General features: G+C 45.8%; 2 protein-coding genes across 2 annotated transcripts in view; both read left to right on the top strand.

The window, feature by feature from the left end:
• The window catches only part of LOC144143303 (DNA (cytosine-5)-methyltransferase 3B-like), a 206,145-nt gene that overhangs the window by 93,210 nt on the left and 94,690 nt on the right, over nt 1-18,245 (top strand). The window contains exons 8-9 of the mRNA XM_077675075.1: nt 5,436-5,490; nt 8,361-8,562. Of these exons, the coding sequence (XP_077531201.1) occupies nt 5,436-5,490; nt 8,361-8,562 (257 nt within the window). The remainder of the gene's footprint in view (nt 1-5,435; nt 5,491-8,360; nt 8,563-18,245) is intronic.
• On the top strand, nt 1,716-2,428 carry LOC144141684 (uncharacterized). The gene has a single exon (XM_077673208.1). The coding sequence runs from the start codon at nt 1,716-1,718 to the stop codon at nt 2,361-2,363; it is 648 nt and encodes a 215-aa protein (XP_077529334.1). The 3' UTR covers nt 2,364-2,428.

The following is an 18,245-nucleotide window of genomic DNA, read 5'->3' as shown; positions in this document are numbered from 1 at the left end:
AAACAGGGCGATGTATAAACGACAGGACTACGTAGCACTGTGCTTCTCCTAACTCTTCAGATGGTACCCATTTGCCAACCCATTGTCGCGATAGTTGCTGCACACCCATGTTTGGTGAAATTTCAATCTTAGGACGTGGCCGGACCAAGTTTGAGCGTGAGATTTTGGAGGCTTTCTATATTAGGACTACGGGACAGCAGTGCTGCATAAGCGTTGCATCTTTGAGCCTCTCTGACAAGGAATTTTCATTTCTTGGCGGGTAATCTGTGATACTTTCTTGTTTGCGTGTTGTTCGATTTTATGCATTGTCGCGAACTTTATCTTTAGTCACGTTCGAAGCGATAAGTATCACTTGTTGAGTTGTGGCAATGCGCAGCTTGTGGTTGGGGGAGGTTCTTTGTTTTCTTCATAAAATTCAGTTGTTAGTCCAGCATCGTCCTGTCTGTTTCTTTCCTTGTGTCTCCGTGTTCTTGGCTGGTTTTTGATCCCGAAATCATGAACCAACAGGCCCAGTTTTCCACGTTGCTTTTACATCACGTTCCTGACCACTCGACCGACGGCGAGCCAGCGCTTTGGAACATGTTACCTATGATTTACTCATTCTGAACCGGTTTGGCCATAAAACAGCAGCATTTGTGCTTCCAAATTTGACGTCATTTATTGAACAAGCGACCATTTCAATGATGTTGCGCATAGATGACACATATACAGCATCACGGTAGATGGTGCCATTAGCTGTAAAATATTTGTGCTTTACGTTACGCCGGACGTAACTCAAAAGATTGGCCTGAAGTTCCGTCGGACAGAACTGTAGTTTTCAATTCTGGGTTCCGTCAGACGTAAGCCTAGAGACTAGCTGAAAGTTCCGTCACACGTAACTAGTTTTCAATTTTGGTTTCCTTCGGACGTAACTCTAGACACTGCGAATAATAAATGGGGACCCCCTTACATAGGTAGCAACCAGCTCCGCTTTACGCATCTTAGGCTGCTACGTAATAGGGGAGTGATTGATTGTGGTGTTTAACGCGCCGACGCAACGCAGGCGATGAGGCATGCCGTAGTGGAGGGCTCCGGATTAATTTTTACCACCTGGGGATCTCTAACGTGCGCCGAAATCTCGAACACACGGGCGTTTTTGCTTTTCGCCTCCATCAGAAAAGCGGCCGCCGCGGCCGGGAATCGAACCCGCGATCTCGTGCTCAGCAGCGCAACGCCTTAGCCACTGAGCCACCGCGGCGGGTACGTAATAGCGGAGTAACACTCGCAATAGAATAGCGCGTAAAGGAATATATTGCATACCTGGATCACTTTTGATGGCGCAGTGCATGTTCAGCATGTCCAAACTTGTTTTATTGAGAATTATTAGGCAGATATTGCAATTACAGTTGCCTGCATGCGTAATTGTCAGAAAACGTCTTGCACAGTGAAGCTAATTATTTCAAATAATAATGAAGGACTTCATCAATCATTAACAGTTCATTATTAACCCTCAACTGTCGTGTCGCGGTCGTGTTTTCAGCGCAGCGGTTGCCTAGCAGCGCGTGCACAGCAGCGACGCTTTGTGTATAAATTGGCGCACCCGGCTTGGGTGCGCGTTCTTCAGTTGTGAGGCTGCCAGTGCGCGCCTCGGGAAATAAAGCAACGTTTTCCACGCTTGCCCGGATGCCGGTTACTATAAGTGGCGACGAGGATGGGATCCGCACCGAGCTTCTAAAATGACGGCGCCCGTTGTGCACAGCAATACCGTCGGCACGTTGCCGGAGTTCCAGCCGGACAGCGGTAATTTCGAGGTGTACTTGGAACGCTTCAAATTGTTCGCTGCCGCCAATGACATCGCTGCAGAGAAGAAACTGCAAGTCTTCTTAGCGGCCATAGGGGAAACCGCCTATGTCACGCTCCGGAGCTTACTGCTGCGCAAGACACCGGCCAAGGCATCGTACGTGGAAGCGGTGAGTGTGCTGAAGAAACATTACACTCCAAAACGTTCACTGGTCGCCGAACGCTATCGGTTCAACCAACGCCAACAAGCGCCACATGAAAGCGTGGCAGACTTCATAGTGGAATTGAAGAAGCTGGCTTCGACATGCGAGTTCGGCAATTTCCTGAACGACGCTCTGCGGGATCGGCTGGTGGCGGGATTGCGCACTGAAGCCGCACGCTGCAGGTTACTGGCCCTTCCGGACGAAGAAATCACGTGGGAGCGTGCGTGCAGGGTCGCCATCGCCATGGAAGCAGCGAGCCAGGACACGAAAGAGATGCTGCAACCAAACAAGTCGGAAGCATCTTCTGACAGTACGGAAGTGTACTGGCAACGAGGGACGCAGAAATCTCCGCAGAAAGGAAAACCAAGCAAAGCGGGATGAAGAAAAACGAGCCCTGCTAAGAAGGCGTCGCAAGGGACTACAACGAGCTGTCACCGGTGTGCAGGACACCACCCTCCTGTGTGTTCCCCTTTTTTGACTAGTGACTGTTTCAAATGTAAAAAAAAGGGTCACATTGCGAAAATGTGTAAAACAAAATTTGTGCATAGTGTAGAGCCGCAGGGGGATAGAGATTTGCTTACTTCGTGTCACGTGAACCGTTCAGACACACCCCCATTTAGAGTAAACGTTACAATAAATGGGAAGGTAGTTCCTATGGAAATTGATACGGGTGCGGCCGTGTCGATTATTTCGGAAGTAGAGTGGCGAGGCACTCTCCTATTGCCAGTTTCACGCAAGAGGATGTGAAATTAATGACGTACAACGGTACGCCTGTCGCTGTTGCTGGAGTAGCCGACGTAAAAGTTACTTATCAAGAACAGTGTTTCAAATTGCCTCTGGTGATTGCTAAAGAGACTGAAGGCGCAAGGATGCCTACGCTGTTTGGCCGAAATTGGCTTTCAGAGATAAAACTCAACTCGCGTGAGGTTTTTTCCGTGCAGGCATTGGAAAGGGAAACGCCCCTCACTGAAAAGTACCGTGATGTATTTAATGCTGGTTTTGGTGCTATCAAGGGTTTCAAAGCAAGCATTGTACTTAAAGAGAACGCATCCCCGTGTTCTGCAAAGCGCGATCAGTGCCACGGTAGCGCCGTCGGCCAGCAATGAAGAAGCGGTCCCTTTGCGGAGGAGCAACAGAGAACGACGACCACCGGACCGTTTGACCTACGATAGTTTTTAAAATTGTGCAGGGACGGAGTGTCGTGTCGCGGTCGTGTTATCAGCGCAGCGGTTGGCTAGCAGCGCGTGCGCAGCAGCGACGCTTTGTGTATAAATTGGCGCACCCGGCTTGGGTGCGCGTTCTTCAGTTGTGAGGCTGCCAGTGCGCGCCTCGGGAAATAAAGCAACGTTTTCCACGCTTGCCCGGATGCCGGTTACTACATTGGAAAGGGAAACGCCCCTCACTGAAAAGTACCGTGATGTATTTAATGCTGGTTTTGGTGCTATCAAGGGTTTCAAAGCAAGCATTGTACTTATCATTTTATTATTTCGAGAATATTTATTCCCGCCCCGTCACGATGGCTGGGTGGCTAACGCGTTGTGCTGCTAAACCCAAGGATGTGGGTTCAAGTAACGGCCGTGACGGCTGCTTTTCTATTCGAGGGAAAATCCCAAAACACCCGTGTGGTTGAAACTTTGTGCGCATTAAATACCCCCAGGCAGTTAAAATAAATCCACATCGCAAGCCCCATCGCCTATGTAGCGTCAGCGATTAAACCTCACAGTCGTAATAAAATGTCTATGCCAAAATTGCTTACTGTTTAGTTTCCGATTAATTTTACTTTTTCCGAAAAGCAAGTTCTTGATGTTGAAAAAAATTAAAGCACATACCACGTAAAATTATCATAATTAGTGAAATAGCAAAATAAAGCCGTCACTAAGGAACTTGCTAATGTACTCCGTCCAGTCCCCAGGCGATTTTTTTTTAATGCATTACAGGGAACGCCCAAAAAAGGAAACCAAGGAGGATTGGGGCGATGCAATGGATTTGGATGCTCTGTAAATGACGCACACTCACAATAGTGTCCTCTGGGTGGTCTTCTTCACCTGATGAACTGCTAATTTGGCAGTCATCGCGATCGCTTTCGCATCCAGAAAAGAAGTAAACTTCGGCCTCTTAGGCACTATCTTCCAAAGAACTAGAGAATGGCAAGAGGCTTCGTTTACGTGACGACATCGCCTCTACCAAATACCATATTTTGAAACAACAGTTGCCTCCCAAAGAAATGTGGAACACGAAAAAAAGGGAAACCTTCTCATTGCTGCCATCTGCAAAGCAACACACTAAATAGTATACCCGGCGAATGAGCATTACTTTTAAAACGCTCAAGAGCAGATATTATCTCAAGTGGACCAGCTACACTGGTCTAGAATGGTGTCGAGACAGTTTGGCTTTTCCGTAACGACAGACAAACAACCCATGCATCGGCTCTATTAGATGCCACGATTTGAAGCTTGAGTGCCCCCCCCCCCAAAAAAAAAATTGTAAACGCAAGAAAATGGAAATCTTCCCAGTGCTGCCATCTGAAAAGCGACATGCTAAATAATGTAGCCCGTAACTGAGCATTTTCCATTCTAAACGCTCAAGAGGAGATATCTCAAGTGGACGAGCTACACTGGTTCAAATTGGTTTCGTGACAGTTCGGCAAGAACAAGCTGCACTTGTCCTAAATGCTTAAGGGGTTAAGACACTGAGAGCTGTTCTTATACTTACAGCCAAAGCGCCGGGTTATGGCAGCCTACTTGCCTTTGTACCAGCTCGCACCTGTGTGTTGCATGGTAGCAGGTATTTGGCCAAGTTACTGTTCAAAAATAACTGCCAACAATAGCAAGAAAAAGTTTTTGGCATTTCAGAAAGCAAAATTGTGGTTGTGTATAGTATCATTCAAGATTTGTTTTTGGTTGCAAACTTTACACAGTACTCATTCACCTTGCCATTCACAAAACCACAAAGTTAAAAAAACTGCATCCGCCACAAACTGGTAGTTTGTGGCAGAGGCAGTGGACTTATTTGCTGTTCATTGCAGCTGCTGGAGTTTTTTCTCGCAAACCGGTGAACTGGCACTTTGTGAGAAAAAGAAATATTGTCGTGAATGACGTGCGCGTGTAGTTTGTGAGACGTTTGTATGTTTTTTTTTCTCCCACAGTACGCACATTAGTGGAAAATGCATGTCACTTTCGGCCTGGTACCTTCCTTGTGAACAACCATAGAATTATGAGAAAAATAGAAAGTGTGCAGGCATACATTTCGTGTTCAATCTCTCTGGGAATCGGCCCATAACAACTGCGGAGTAGTGGCATGAATGTAGGGGTAATTTAAGGTCTTTGTGAATACCCACAGCACTGTAGCAGGTGGGCTGTTCATACACACATAATGTAGCCGTTCTTGACTATGGCTTATACAATGTCAGTTAAGGCCTTTGCCCAACATTTTTTTTCTGTTGGTGCGTTGCAGGTGCCTCTGCTCACAGTGCCTTATCCGGCTTGTCGATGAAAATGAGCCAGAAAAGGTCAGTGAAGAGTTTGTGTTTGGAGATTGCTCTCTCTAATTAAAAGAGCAGCTCTGCAGCTGCGGCTCAGAAAAATAACTTTGGTGTAACACTGCTCTCCCAAAAGCGCTTTGAAACTACCTTGTGCAGCCATGAGGGTTCTGTTACCTAATAAAATGCGTTTAAGGACCGCCTTTTTCTAGGAATGAGGGCCAATTTTCAGGTAGCGGCCCATACACGCGACGTGCAATTTTTTTAAGTAAACAGAACGTACCAGCTAGCGGACGAAGAGCGTTTATTGCAGCACGCGGAATATGTGCTTAATCGTCGTCGCCGAACGAGGCCTCAGAGTCGCAGTCCGAGATGGTGTTTTGCGGATAATCGTCCTCCGAAAAGCAGTCACCTTGAGTACCATCCAAGGTGACCTTAAAACTTCGAGATATAACGTCCGTCGACACCGACGCTCAGCAGTTCAGTACCTCATTTCTGTCTCTGTCGGTGTTCCTGACATGAATGCAACTATAAATTTGCTGGCCATGTGAAACTGCACCCAACACTTGTGCAGAAGCATCAGTATCGGCAATGACTGGGAGTGATGGATCAAATATGTGCAATATTTGGGTAAGGTCCGAAGTTTTTTACCTTTATAAAGCTGACTTTGCCAGCCACATGCCAGTCAAAGGGAGTGTCTTTGTGGAGAAGGCAGTGCATAGGCTATACTTCTGTACTAAGCTGTAGGACAAACCTTTTGTAGTTCCTAATGAAGCCAATTAGGACTTCCGCATACCTGTGTCAGTCGTAGTGGGGCATGGGCGATTGTGTAAACTTCTGTTTGAAGGGGAGCTATTCCTTTAGTACATACACAGGTGTGCACAAAAAGACAGCTCCTTATCATTAAAATGCATTTCTCATTTAAGTACACCAATGACCTCGAGATGCGCTGCAGGACTTCTTCAGGGTTTCTCATGTGGTCCTCTTCTGTCTTTTCGAACACAATAATGTCGTCAAAGTCTTAAAGAGCTCCTTTGCAGCCATGAAAACTTCTGGTAATTACCTGTTGGAATGCTGCAAAGGCTGATGCGAGGATAAAGCAGAGCCTCTTGACTCTGAGAACTTCATCATGAGTTATGAATGCAAGTCGTTACTGTCGGAACGAAGAGCAACTTGATGACATGTTGAGGCCACAACTGCCTTCGCAAAATGCTACTGTGCTCCCATCAGGGCATGCAGAAGCTCATTGTTGTGGTGCTGTGGTAAGTTGTCAACCACCACAGCCTTATTTGGCTCTCTTATATTAACGCAGAGTCTGACGATTGCATCCCACTTTGTTACTGCGAGGATTTGTGACGCCCACTGAGATGTGTTGACCCCCTTATAACGTTGGCAGCAAGGGGACGTTTCAGTTCATCAGCGATAGACTTCCTTACTGCAAATGGCAGGTGTCAGCTTTCGCGCAACTGAGGCCACCGACTCTCAATTCGACCTGATGCTGCACACGTCTGGCAAGTCCCAAGTCCAGCGAAGGCAAGTGGGCGAACTTGACCCATTATATGGCAGGCATACCAAATTCGGGGGCAGCTGCTTGCTCTCAGCAATAGCTGGTGGCTGTTAGCTCTCTTGGGATCCTAGCCTAACATGAGCTTCAAAATCCCCATGCGTTTCTTAAATAGGTTCGGTGACCCTGTGCAGGCAGCAGAGCTCAGTGACCAGAATCTGAAGTCCAAGGGCTTGCATGGCGTCGAGGCGTGGGAGCAACGTTCCACTATAAGTGACATAAAAAGACACAAGAGCTGCTTGTGTCCTTCCGGTACTGCACTTTGGCTTTGATTAGGCCCAGAACGGTTATTTTGCAAAAACGTCTGGCAGGGTTGCACTGGGGCTGTGAAGCTGCACGTTGTCTCCAAACAAGCGTCGGAAGTGATTCTCTGAAAGAATTTTAACCGCTGAGCCTGTGTCAACATTGCGGCAGCGTGAAAAACGTGCTGCCAACGTTGCCAATGCGTTGTTTATAAAGGTTGCGTAAATGTTCAATGTGTTCAACATTGCTGCAGCGTGAAAAAACGCGCATACGGGGAACGTTGCCCATGCGTTGTTTATAAACGTTGCGTAAATGTTGTTAAATATGTTCAACGTTGGCCCGCATTTGCCAACATTGCTGCAGCGTGAAAAAACGTGCACACGGGCAACGTTACCCGTGCGTAGTTTGTAAAGAATGGGTAAATGTTGTTGAATGTGTTCAACGTTGGCCCACATTTGCCAACATTGCTGCAGCGTGAAAAAACGTGCATATGGGCAACGTTGCCCATGCGTTGTTTATAAACGTTGCGTACATGTTGTTAAATGTGTTCAACGTTGGCCCGCATTTGCCAACATTGCTGCAGCGTGAAAAAACGTGCATACGGGCAACGTTGCTTATACGTGTTTGTAAACGTGGCGTTACTGTTGCTGAATGTGTCCAACGGTGGCCCACATTAGGCAACGTTGTCACCACGTTGCGTAAGCTTGCCTAACGTTAAACAACATTGGCAACATGGCAGAAACGTTGCAGCAACACTTTGTGCTACTATGGAGGCAAGTACGGAGCAAGTAAGCTAGCCTGCCACCTGTCGACAGAAAATTCTTGTCGACAGAAAATGCTGCTGGTGCCGTAAGTAATAAAAAAGAAATTATTGCAACCGAAACACCCTTTACCCTTTTCTTTGTCTTAATTTGAGAAGCACACTCTATTTTATTAGGTTGTGTTACTAGGCAAATATTTAGCAATTCGTTTTTTGTCCCGTAGGTTATACTTTTTGCCACCCAGCTTCAATGAATCAGAGGAGCTTGCACAAACTGGACGATGAAGTGAAGTACTACTGCTGTACTTTATTGTGTAACTCTGCTGTGCGCAGGTGTCGGGCTGTTTTCCCTGGCACTGCCACCTGTGCAGCCAGCACCGGGTGGGGCAGCTGCTTCCCCGGCCTGATGGGGAGGCCCAGCTGCTTGTGTTTTTCCGGCCACGCCGCCACTGGTCGGGCTCGGCTCTGCCTGCGGTGGCTGACAGCCGGCGGCATGGGCTGCGCGTGCTCTCGCTCTTCGATGGCATTGGCACAGGTGCGTGGAAATATCACGTGGCCCTTTGGTGGTGCTCGCACGCTAATGTGCCGCTAATGCCAAAGATGTAGAAGTGTGTCAACTTACTTTTACCTTTAGGGCTAATAATAAGTGCTGTAAAGAGGAGGGGCTTCATTATTAATAGAATACAAGGCATAAAAAAGAACACAAAGAAAAACCGAAAACGAAAAGTGAAAAGCCAAGACAATCATGTAACTGCACAAGGACAAGTATAAAGTGAATATAGGCAACAGCTGACAAATACATTGCTATGGAAAATACAAGTACAAGGGGAACATAATCAACAACTCACAAATTCATTGCTACGCAAACATTTTTGGTTGGTTTCACTGCGTGCGCTTTCACGTGACCACCCCAAAAAACAAAAAAAAAGATAACTGGATAGGGCTGAGGTGTGTAGGCGTTGGATAAGTTTTAATAATGCATCACAAATAGATGAGTGTGTGAAAGTGACCATTGAGGCAGGCTGCTGATTTCAATGAACGCGTGTGTTCGAAACAAGTGAGTTACTGTAGGTTGTGTTTTGGAATGGAATGCCAACTTTATGATGGTGGTCTGCGTATGCCAAAAAATAAAAAGGGGATGTGATGAAACTTGAATGCACCAATGGTTTTCATAGTACATCTTGTGAAAACGGCATAGTCGAGAAAATGTTTTGTGAGAGAACGTTGATTGTGGCCTTCATGTTAGCAATAATTGATTTTTGATAGTAGTTTGAAAGAATTAAGCGGACTTAGCGGTTTTTAACACTTTTGATGTAAATATGGTGAGTAGCCCGGGTTTAAAATGGAAGAGGCATATTCTAGTTTAGCTCCAACGGAAGGGAAATACAAATGTTTTTTAACTGAAGGCGGTGCAAGGTAGAAGTTACGCTTCAGGTATCCAGGCATACAGTTCGATTTTGAGACTAAATACTTGATGTGCAGTTTTCAAAAAAGTATTAGATATATGTATCCCAAGGTACTTGTTCGAAAGTACGCAGGCAAGGAAAATATTGTTAAGAAATTGGTCTGGGCAGGATGACTGGTTGCGCAAAGTTCTCACTTATTTACAGTTAGAAATGTTTCCATTCATGTGCCAGAATATCCACCAAGCAGTAATATTATAAATGTCAGTAGGTAGTACTGCAATATATGAGTTACTACTTTGCTTACAGTACACGAGCAATCATCACTAAAAGGCAGATAGAACTGGATATAGTATTAGGAAGGTTGTTTATGTAGATGAAGAAAAATAATGCTAAAAGATTAAGAGAAGTAATGCACTAACACAGCCTTGAGGCTCACCAGAAGTAAGGGTGGTTGAAGGTGAGTATTTTTTATTAGCGAGCACGTACTGAGATAAGTAACGAAGGCTTGAACCTAAACTAAATTTATCACTAAACTTGAGAATGAATGTTTGACCGACTGAGTTTTGGTATTAGAAGTGGATGGTTAACTATGCCCCAGGCTTTACGATAATCCAAAAACACACAATCAGTATAAATCCAGAGACAAGGCATAAGTTGCGTTTCACATTAATAATTTTTTCGAAATCCATGCACTGATGAATGGAAAAAAATTATTTCATTCAAGGAAGTGAACTAGAGGAGCAAAAATGATGCGTTCAGAATTTTTTATGGCACGGATGTTGATGAATTCGGGTGGTAGTTAGTTTGGTTTTGTACGTCTCTAGATTTATGAAGTAGAACTACTTTGCCTGTTTTACAATCAGTAGGCAAGCATCCTTCATTCAGAGATTTGTTCAAATTGCAATGCAGTATTATTGACCATTATTCTGCTGTGCCTTCGAGAAATTCAGAAGTAATTCTGTCAGTGCCACAGGAAGATGGCTGCTAGTAAATAGCAGTAAAATCAATGGGGGATGTGGGGGAATTGGGTTAGAGGGGTTCAAGCTCACTAGAAATAACTCACTTTTAATGAGCCGGCAAACGTTTCAATAAGCAGTGATGCGCAGTGCTGATTGGGAACTCATTCACCAGAACGGCTAGCGAGCGTTCTAATGATACTCTTTTTGGACGTCACAATGTTCTGCAATTGTTTAGGATTGGTTTGAAGGAATGGTGGAAAGGTCTGGTAAAAAAAGACAAATTTAGCATTCTTGGTGATGTTAGAATAAACTTTAGCTTCATTATTTTGTGCTGCACATCGTGTGGCACTTTGGCATTTTCGCTCTGCGAAAAACCTGCCTCTTTTATTCTATAAGCATTTAGAGACTTGTACCAAGGAGCATTAGAGCATTGAACTACTGATCATAGTAGAATGTAGTTGTTAATGAGCTGGACTACTTCTTTTAAGAAGGCCAAAATTTCTTCAATTGTTGACTCATTGAACGTTAGCAAGAAAGTGCCTAAAAAGATGTTAGCTCAGCATTTATAGCATTAAAATTGCAATTGCTATATTTCCTGATATCACGTGGTCGCTAGCACAGATGGGATGAACAAATGTGGTGCAGTGCAGTGTGCTATGATCACTAAGGTCAGGAGCGTGCATTACTGGTGACGCAATGTCCGGTGAAGACGTGAGGATCAAATCAAGCAAGGGAGACCTAATGCTGTGGGATGCTGGGCGATCTGCCACAGCACGATATTTAGAAAAACTTAAGAAAAGAAGTAGCGTCAGAGTATGTGGGCAATAAAATGTAATTATAGTCGTCTTGGGTCAAGAAAGTAAATTTAAATCATAAAACAAAAAGGTGAGCACACCAGAGAATTGTTCTGAAATTTGATTTAGGCACTCATGAAAGTTATTACAAAAATTATTGCAGGACTTATGTGGGTGATAACATACCCTGAAACTGTGCTTTCTTTAGCAAATTTTCATTCAGCACCGTTTAATTCGTAAATTCCGATTGGCCAGCACTGTGAAATAAAAGAACAGTGAAATGCATCGCTAACAGCAATACGTGCACCTCTGCCAGTTCTTTCCCCATGGTCATTGCGAAAAAAGGTGATTTTTTTATACTGAAACAATTCAAAGGTTGGTATATTCTCAAAGAGCTAGATCTCAGTAAGAACAACGATGTGAGCTTCGCAATTGGTAATTAAAGCATTTAGGCTACGTATCTCGTTTTATATAAAGGCTAGGTATGTTAGTGAATACTAAGGGAACTGCTGACAGCATGCTGCTACCCCTTGGACCTCCTATCTATTTGCTTAAAAACACGGCCAAAGCGGGTATCTCCTGTGCAGGAAGTATCAACATTTTGGGCGTCCCTCTCACTACTGGTCTGGTAAATTGCAGCATCACCTCGATTCTAGGATGACCCCGGAATTCGGAAGGTCAGAAAATAAAGTAGGGTTACCTTGAATTTAGACCGAATCAAAAAAGGCATTGGACTGGGATTAAAACATTATTACACTCGTGATGCGCGTCGTAGCATGTTCAATGCTTATTTGTCGCTGTCGTCATTTTCGTCGACATCGCTGTCCTCTCTGTCATTTTCCTGGTCCCGCATTTCGCTTTCCTCACTTCTCCACAGAATGTTCAAGAAGCTGCACTTGCGGAAGGTCCGCACAATTAGCACGGCCAGAATTTCGTCCCGTGCCGCGGAGACCCAGATCGCCACATGGCTGAGTTAAGCGCGCATGATGCGCCGGATTGGTGTGAGTTGGTGGTGTAGCAGCGCGAGCCAGTTGTTGTAATGCTTCCGTAGCCTGTACCTAAATGGCTTGCTGATTGCCATGTCAAGCGGTTGTAGTCAGCTGCTCATACCACCGGCTATTACCACATACTCCGTACCGCTTCCGAATGCCAGGACGTAACGTCATCGGTCAAGTGGCCGCTGTAGGAGTCGAGTAGCAAGAGTGACTCCGTAAATGGTAAGCACCGGAACCCCGACCCGGCTCTGTCAAATAGTTTTAACCCAATCTTCGACGAGGGCACCATTCAGTCACCCAGTTTTAAGGGCTCATACAGTGACGTTTTTAGGGAAAACCTCCCTGGCTGGAGGAGTCTTCCACCTAAATGTAAAGTATGTGGAAGCTTTCGCCCATCGGCCATGCAGCATATCACTGTGTTTTTCTGCTTCTCGTAGCCTGCACTTTTGACTTTCAGTTGTTTGGGGCCCTTTTCATTCACTGCGTAGGCAACAGGCTCGAAAAATACACCGTAGGGCTGATCGACGTAACTGAGCTCAACCAGCCTCTACTCTTTTTCCTTCTTCTTCTCGATAACCTAGCTCTGGAATATGACTAGCTTATCCTCTATGTCAGGGGCACACAGACGCTAAACATTACCTTGAAGGTTATGGCATATTTTACAGCATGGTGATAGTCTAAAAACTCCCACAGCTATAAACACTGCATTGCTAACACAGTGTGATGCGGGCTGCCGACCTCCATCAGGCCGTCTGGGCCTTTACTCCCAGTCTCTCGTGCTCAGACGAGAAATAGAAGTTTTTGAGTTCTATTCAACTTAACTACCAATTTTAATCCAAGAATAAATCAAAATCCTGGGCCATCTTCACTAACGGCAATCATCGGGAGGGGGGAAGCATGCAGTGTATAAGTGTATTCTTGGTGTCTTGGCGTTTTTGCTCACAGAGATGAAACCTTTCGGGGTTAGAGATATACAACTTTGCCGTAAAATCCTTGCGTCTTTGAAGGAAGAAGCATTCTAGCGTGAGGCATTGGAAAATGAACGTCTGAGTGTGTCTTTTAGTATGCGTTAAGTTCTAGCGTGGGGCATTCGAAAACGAGTTTCCGGGAGGTTTAGTACTGTGACTGACATTAAACAACGACGACGATGACAGGAGACGCCAACAGCCCGAGCCCATAAGAGGTTTGCACTTAAAAACTGCATTACAGCAGGCCTTGCGCAATAAAGGCCAAATGCAAGGAAAATTTATCTGCCCCAAATTCTGCTTCAATGTGTGGTCTGCACCACTAAAGTCTCTTGTGACCTAATTTTGAACTCCGCAAGCGCACAATTGTTTTTGTTAAAACCATTCCAAAACACACCACTTCAGCCGACGCAGCACCTAGCGGAGTTTCGCCACAACTTGTCGCCACTGCGGCGAACTTCCGGATGTGACGTGCCAGTCAGGATTCCCTTGCGGTTACGTCCGGTTCGGTTACGGTCACGTCAACCCGGAGATTGACCCACGAACTGATAAGTCGGTCCACGACCTGCCTGTCATCAAAACCAGGGAGCGCAGTGAAGCAAGGGTCGGGACTCTCCGATAGGTGGGGTTAATGTCCGGGTTCGAGGCGGGGGGTCTGCGTCCAGCACGCAGTCATGGCAGACACTGTTCAAGAGTGAGGCCTCTGAAGTGAGAATATCTGACGTACCCCAGGCCCCGCATTACCTTGAAGGCGCTGCGCCGTGAAGTCTCCTGGTCCGTTCCGTTCGGGTTTCAGCACCATAATGTTAAGGAATGGGACGCGGACGCGAGTCCATGTGCCGAACCGAGGTTCGTTTCCTTCTTCCCCCTCTCGCCCCTGATGGCCATGACAGTAGGCGGTCGTCTCCCTCTTTCATAATTCCGCAACAGTGCTTTCGTCGCTTCATGGCATCATTATCCAAAAATTGGCGCCGGCACCCTTCTAACAGGAACAAAACTGCCCGTGTAAACAAAAATAATAAAATTCTGGATTTGAAGTTTGATTACGCGCCCTAAAACCTAATTCTTACATACACTAGCCAGAATGTTCTACGCTTTCCTCCCACGGTAGCTTTTTTCCTTTTCTCTTACAAACACAGGATCGTTCGACCGCCACAGGGCTTATTGGCTGTGCCGGCACCAATCTAGTGCTCAACAATGCATTTTCTGTACCTATTTCCTAGCCCCGAGCTTCGCCACGACGTCTGACGATGCCTGTGTTGTCGCTTTACCGGACTACTATAGGCGCCTCTGAACAGCTCACAGCGAAGCAATAAAGGTTGCACAAACTGCCCAACCCCTTTTTGCGCATGTTTTAAATATTTGAAGAAACAGACGACCCGAAACACATTGAATTCGCGCCTTCTTCTCGCAGGCAGTCGCGGAGAATCCGCTGGCTGCGCACACTCCATTCCGGATTGTGACGTCACTTCCGGCAGTCCCTAATGGCCGCCCTTTTTTCCAGTTTTCATTTGCAAAGAGCGTTTTTGATCTTCATTTACGATGCAGCGACGCACTATTCGGCCTCCAAATTTTGCAGGTAGCCACTTTGAAGGTAACGCTACCGGAAAATAGTCCATTTAAAGCGCCGAAAATTTCGTTGCAGTTGGCCTTTATCTGAAGAATTCTTGCATGTTTCTTGTGTGACAAGTGTGTGGCGCCCCCATACCTCGGCAAAGTTGGCGCGGCTCACTCAAACTCACTCACATTTTTTTTTTACTCACCTCTAACTCAAACTCACACTCAATGCTGAGCAGCGCATCTGCGCTCACTCAAACTCAAACTCACATTGAGCGCAAAACTCAAAACTCACTCGGACTCAGAACTGAAAATGTACTCAAACTGACAATGAACTCAAAAATCATAATGTAGTGAAACTCAAAATGAACTCAGAACTCAAAATGTACTGAAACTCAAAAAGCACTCACTCAAAATGGACTCACAACTCAAAATGTACTCAAAACTCAAAATGGACTCAAACTCAAATTTACTCAAAACTAAAAATGCACCCAATCTCAAAATGGGCTGAAACCTCAAAATGTACTCAAAATTCAGAATGAACTGAGAACTCAAAATGGGCTGAAATCTCAAAATGAATTCAGAACTCAAATGGGCTCACAACTCTCTCGTGCTAGGGATGTACTCGGGCTCAGATGGACTCTGATTTTATTAGGATTCAGTGTTTTAAGTGCGAATGCACTTCTTAAGCGACCCTGAACCTGCGTCCACCGGCGATGTCCGCGCACGTGGAGATGGGCGCGCGCAGCCTGGCCGCTGACATGGCACATACCCCTGTGGGGGATTGGCCAGGAATCTCCTCGTCTTCCTTGGCAACGGGGGGAGATGGGCGCGCGCTGCCTGACCGCTGACATGGCACATACCCACGTGGGGGATTGGCCAAGAATCGGGCGTGAGAAGGGCTAATGCACCTGCTTAAAGGAGTACTGACACGAAATTTCAAAGCTGAGATCCGCTCTAGCAATCGAGTACAACGACAACACAAATAGGTGTCTGTGAATAAATGCATCTTTCTTTCTTTTTAGTTGTGTGTGTGTGTGTGTGTGTGTGATCTCTTTTTCGCGAACATTACCGAACCGCGCAAATTCAACTCGTGCATTCGCACTTTCACATTCTTCCCCTCGGGGAAATGCGGGGTATTTTTTAAATTCACGCGTGGTGAAAATATTACGGGTCCAAATTCGTGAGCTCAAACTCTTGCATTCGGTGCGACATGACACCGTAACTCCTGTGAGGTCGGAAACAATTTTTGTTGCAGATTTAATACAGCTATACCTGGTGGCCATGAGGATTAGCGCTGGTTGGAAGCAATTGTACGTATATATTGGATACCAAACTCTTGATGTAGGCTCTGTGTGCGTGTTCATGACAGAGGCGGTCCAAACTCAATGGCGTGCTGTGTCCCTGGGGCGAAACAAACAGGATTGGGCGAGAGGACGTGCGCTCACTGCTGAGTTCATCTGCGTCGACGCTGCTTAGGGTTAGGTCCCGTGAATTCTTGCTCTGCATCCCGAAAAAACGCCTTGTGTCAAAGCGAACTGTACCCGCGAATCTCTGAAGCGCGACGCGTTCATGGATATGCCTTTGCTTTTTTAATGCGTAGTCTTCTTTGCCCACTAGCCCCCTCCTGCTCCCCCGGCCAGGATCGTGTAACGCCCTGCATTTCCACAAAAGTGCAGATATCACGGAAGTTCAACTTGTAATCATTATAAAAGCGTAAATGTAGAGAATTGATGAAACTAAATGTTAAAAAAATAATAAAAAAGAAATAATAAGAAAAAATATCGAAAATGGTGAACCGTGTAACACGGAAGTCTGATAGTCTATAGGTTCAAATTCATTTATTTTATTTATTTATTTATTTATTTATTTTTTACAATATTCTCAGGGCCTCGAGGCCGTTGCAGAGAGGAGTGAGTCATACCAGTTTTGAAAAAAGGTTTGATATGGCCGTCTTGAATAATGGAAGTTCAGTGATGCTTACGATCGAAGCGGGGAGGTGATTCCATTCCGTCGCAGTTTTCGGTACACATGAATTGAAGCACAAGTTTGTAGGGCAGGATGGCACTTCAGCCTTGAATTTGTGGTCAATGCGTGAGGAAACATACGAAGGAACTGCAAAAAGGTCGCACTTGATGTCAGGGTTAGTAAAGTAAATTTTGTGAAAAAGGCACAACCGGGCCATTTTTCTTCTTACTGAAAGGTCAGGAAGATGTAAATGCATTTTAATTGAATATACACTGGACGTTCTAGAGTAGTTGCATACAATAAATCGGTCAGCACGGTTCTGAATGGATTCAACGGAGGTGGAAAGGAATAATAAATGCGGGTCCCAAATGGAAGATGCATATTCTAGTTTTGATCTGACGAGGGTTTTGTACAACAGTAGTTTTAAAGAAAGAGGCGCGAGAGAAAAGGTACGGCGCAGGAAGCCAAGCATGCAGTTAGTATTGCTGGTTACATAATGAACATGCGTTTGCCACGAGAGGTTATTACTTATATGAACATCAAGGCATTTGTACGTATTAACAGCGTCGAGAGAGCTATTTTTTAGTAGGTAAGGGTAGGGAATGCCGTTGTTGCGGTTAGGTGTAATTCTCATAGCTTTGCATTTACGCACATTCAGTGTGATAAACCAGTCATCACACCAAGAGGAAAGGCTGTTTAGGTCACTTTTAATTACTGAGGGTGCAGCGATGGCGAAGAGGTAGAGCATCCGGCTCGCGTGCAGAAGGACCGTGGTACGAATCCCGGTACCGGACAACTCCCACCGGATTAAAAAAAAATCCGCGTATTGATGAAATTGCACAAAGGGGCTTGGGGTGCGGCCTGACCCCGGCGACCATTGCTGGTAATGCACTCCCTCACCAGAGCAGGACTGGCCACCCTGTTGTAGTAACGGCCACAACCTCCCATGAATACGCCAATTAACCCTCGGCCCTCAGTCCCCAGCGGCTGCGAAGTAACTGACCGTGGCGGCGGTCAGACCTGTGACGCAGCAGAGGGTGCTAAGAATCCCTGTATCCGGACAGGCCGCCAATGGAATCTGAACCTCGCAACGTTTAACGCGCGAACCTTATTTAGCAAAGCGAGTCTAGAGGTGTTGTTCGAGGAATTAGAGGGCACTAAATGGGATGTAATAGGGCTTAGCAAGGTTAGGAGGGCAGGCGAGGCATTTACGGTGCTGAAAAATAGACACGTCCTATGTTACCAGGGTCTAGAGGACAGAAGAGAACTGGGAGTGGGACTTCTAGTCAATAAAAGCATAGCTGGCAACTTAGAAGAATACTCTAGCATTAACGAAAGGGCAGCAGGTCTTGTAATTAGGCTCAATAAGAGGTACAAGCTCAAGGTGGTGCAGGGCTACGCGCCCACATCCAGCTACGACGACCAAGTAGTGGAACGCTTCTATGAAGATGTGGAAACGGCAATGGCTAAAGTAAAAACACAGTATACCGTAGTTATGGGGGACTTCAATGCTAAAGTAGGCAAGAATCAGGCTGGAGACAAGGCAGTTGGGAACTATGGTCTGGGCTGTAGAA

The sequence above is a fragment of the Haemaphysalis longicornis genome, unplaced genomic scaffold (assembly GCF_048455015.1).
Source record: "Haemaphysalis longicornis isolate Haplotype H1 unplaced genomic scaffold, Haemaphysalis longicornis Haplotype H1 scaffold_6, whole genome shotgun sequence".
Taxonomy (NCBI): Eukaryota; Metazoa; Arthropoda; class Arachnida; order Ixodida; family Ixodidae; genus Haemaphysalis; species Haemaphysalis longicornis.
The sequence above is the reverse complement of the archived record's forward strand: the minus strand, read 5'-3'. Positions and strand labels throughout refer to the sequence as shown.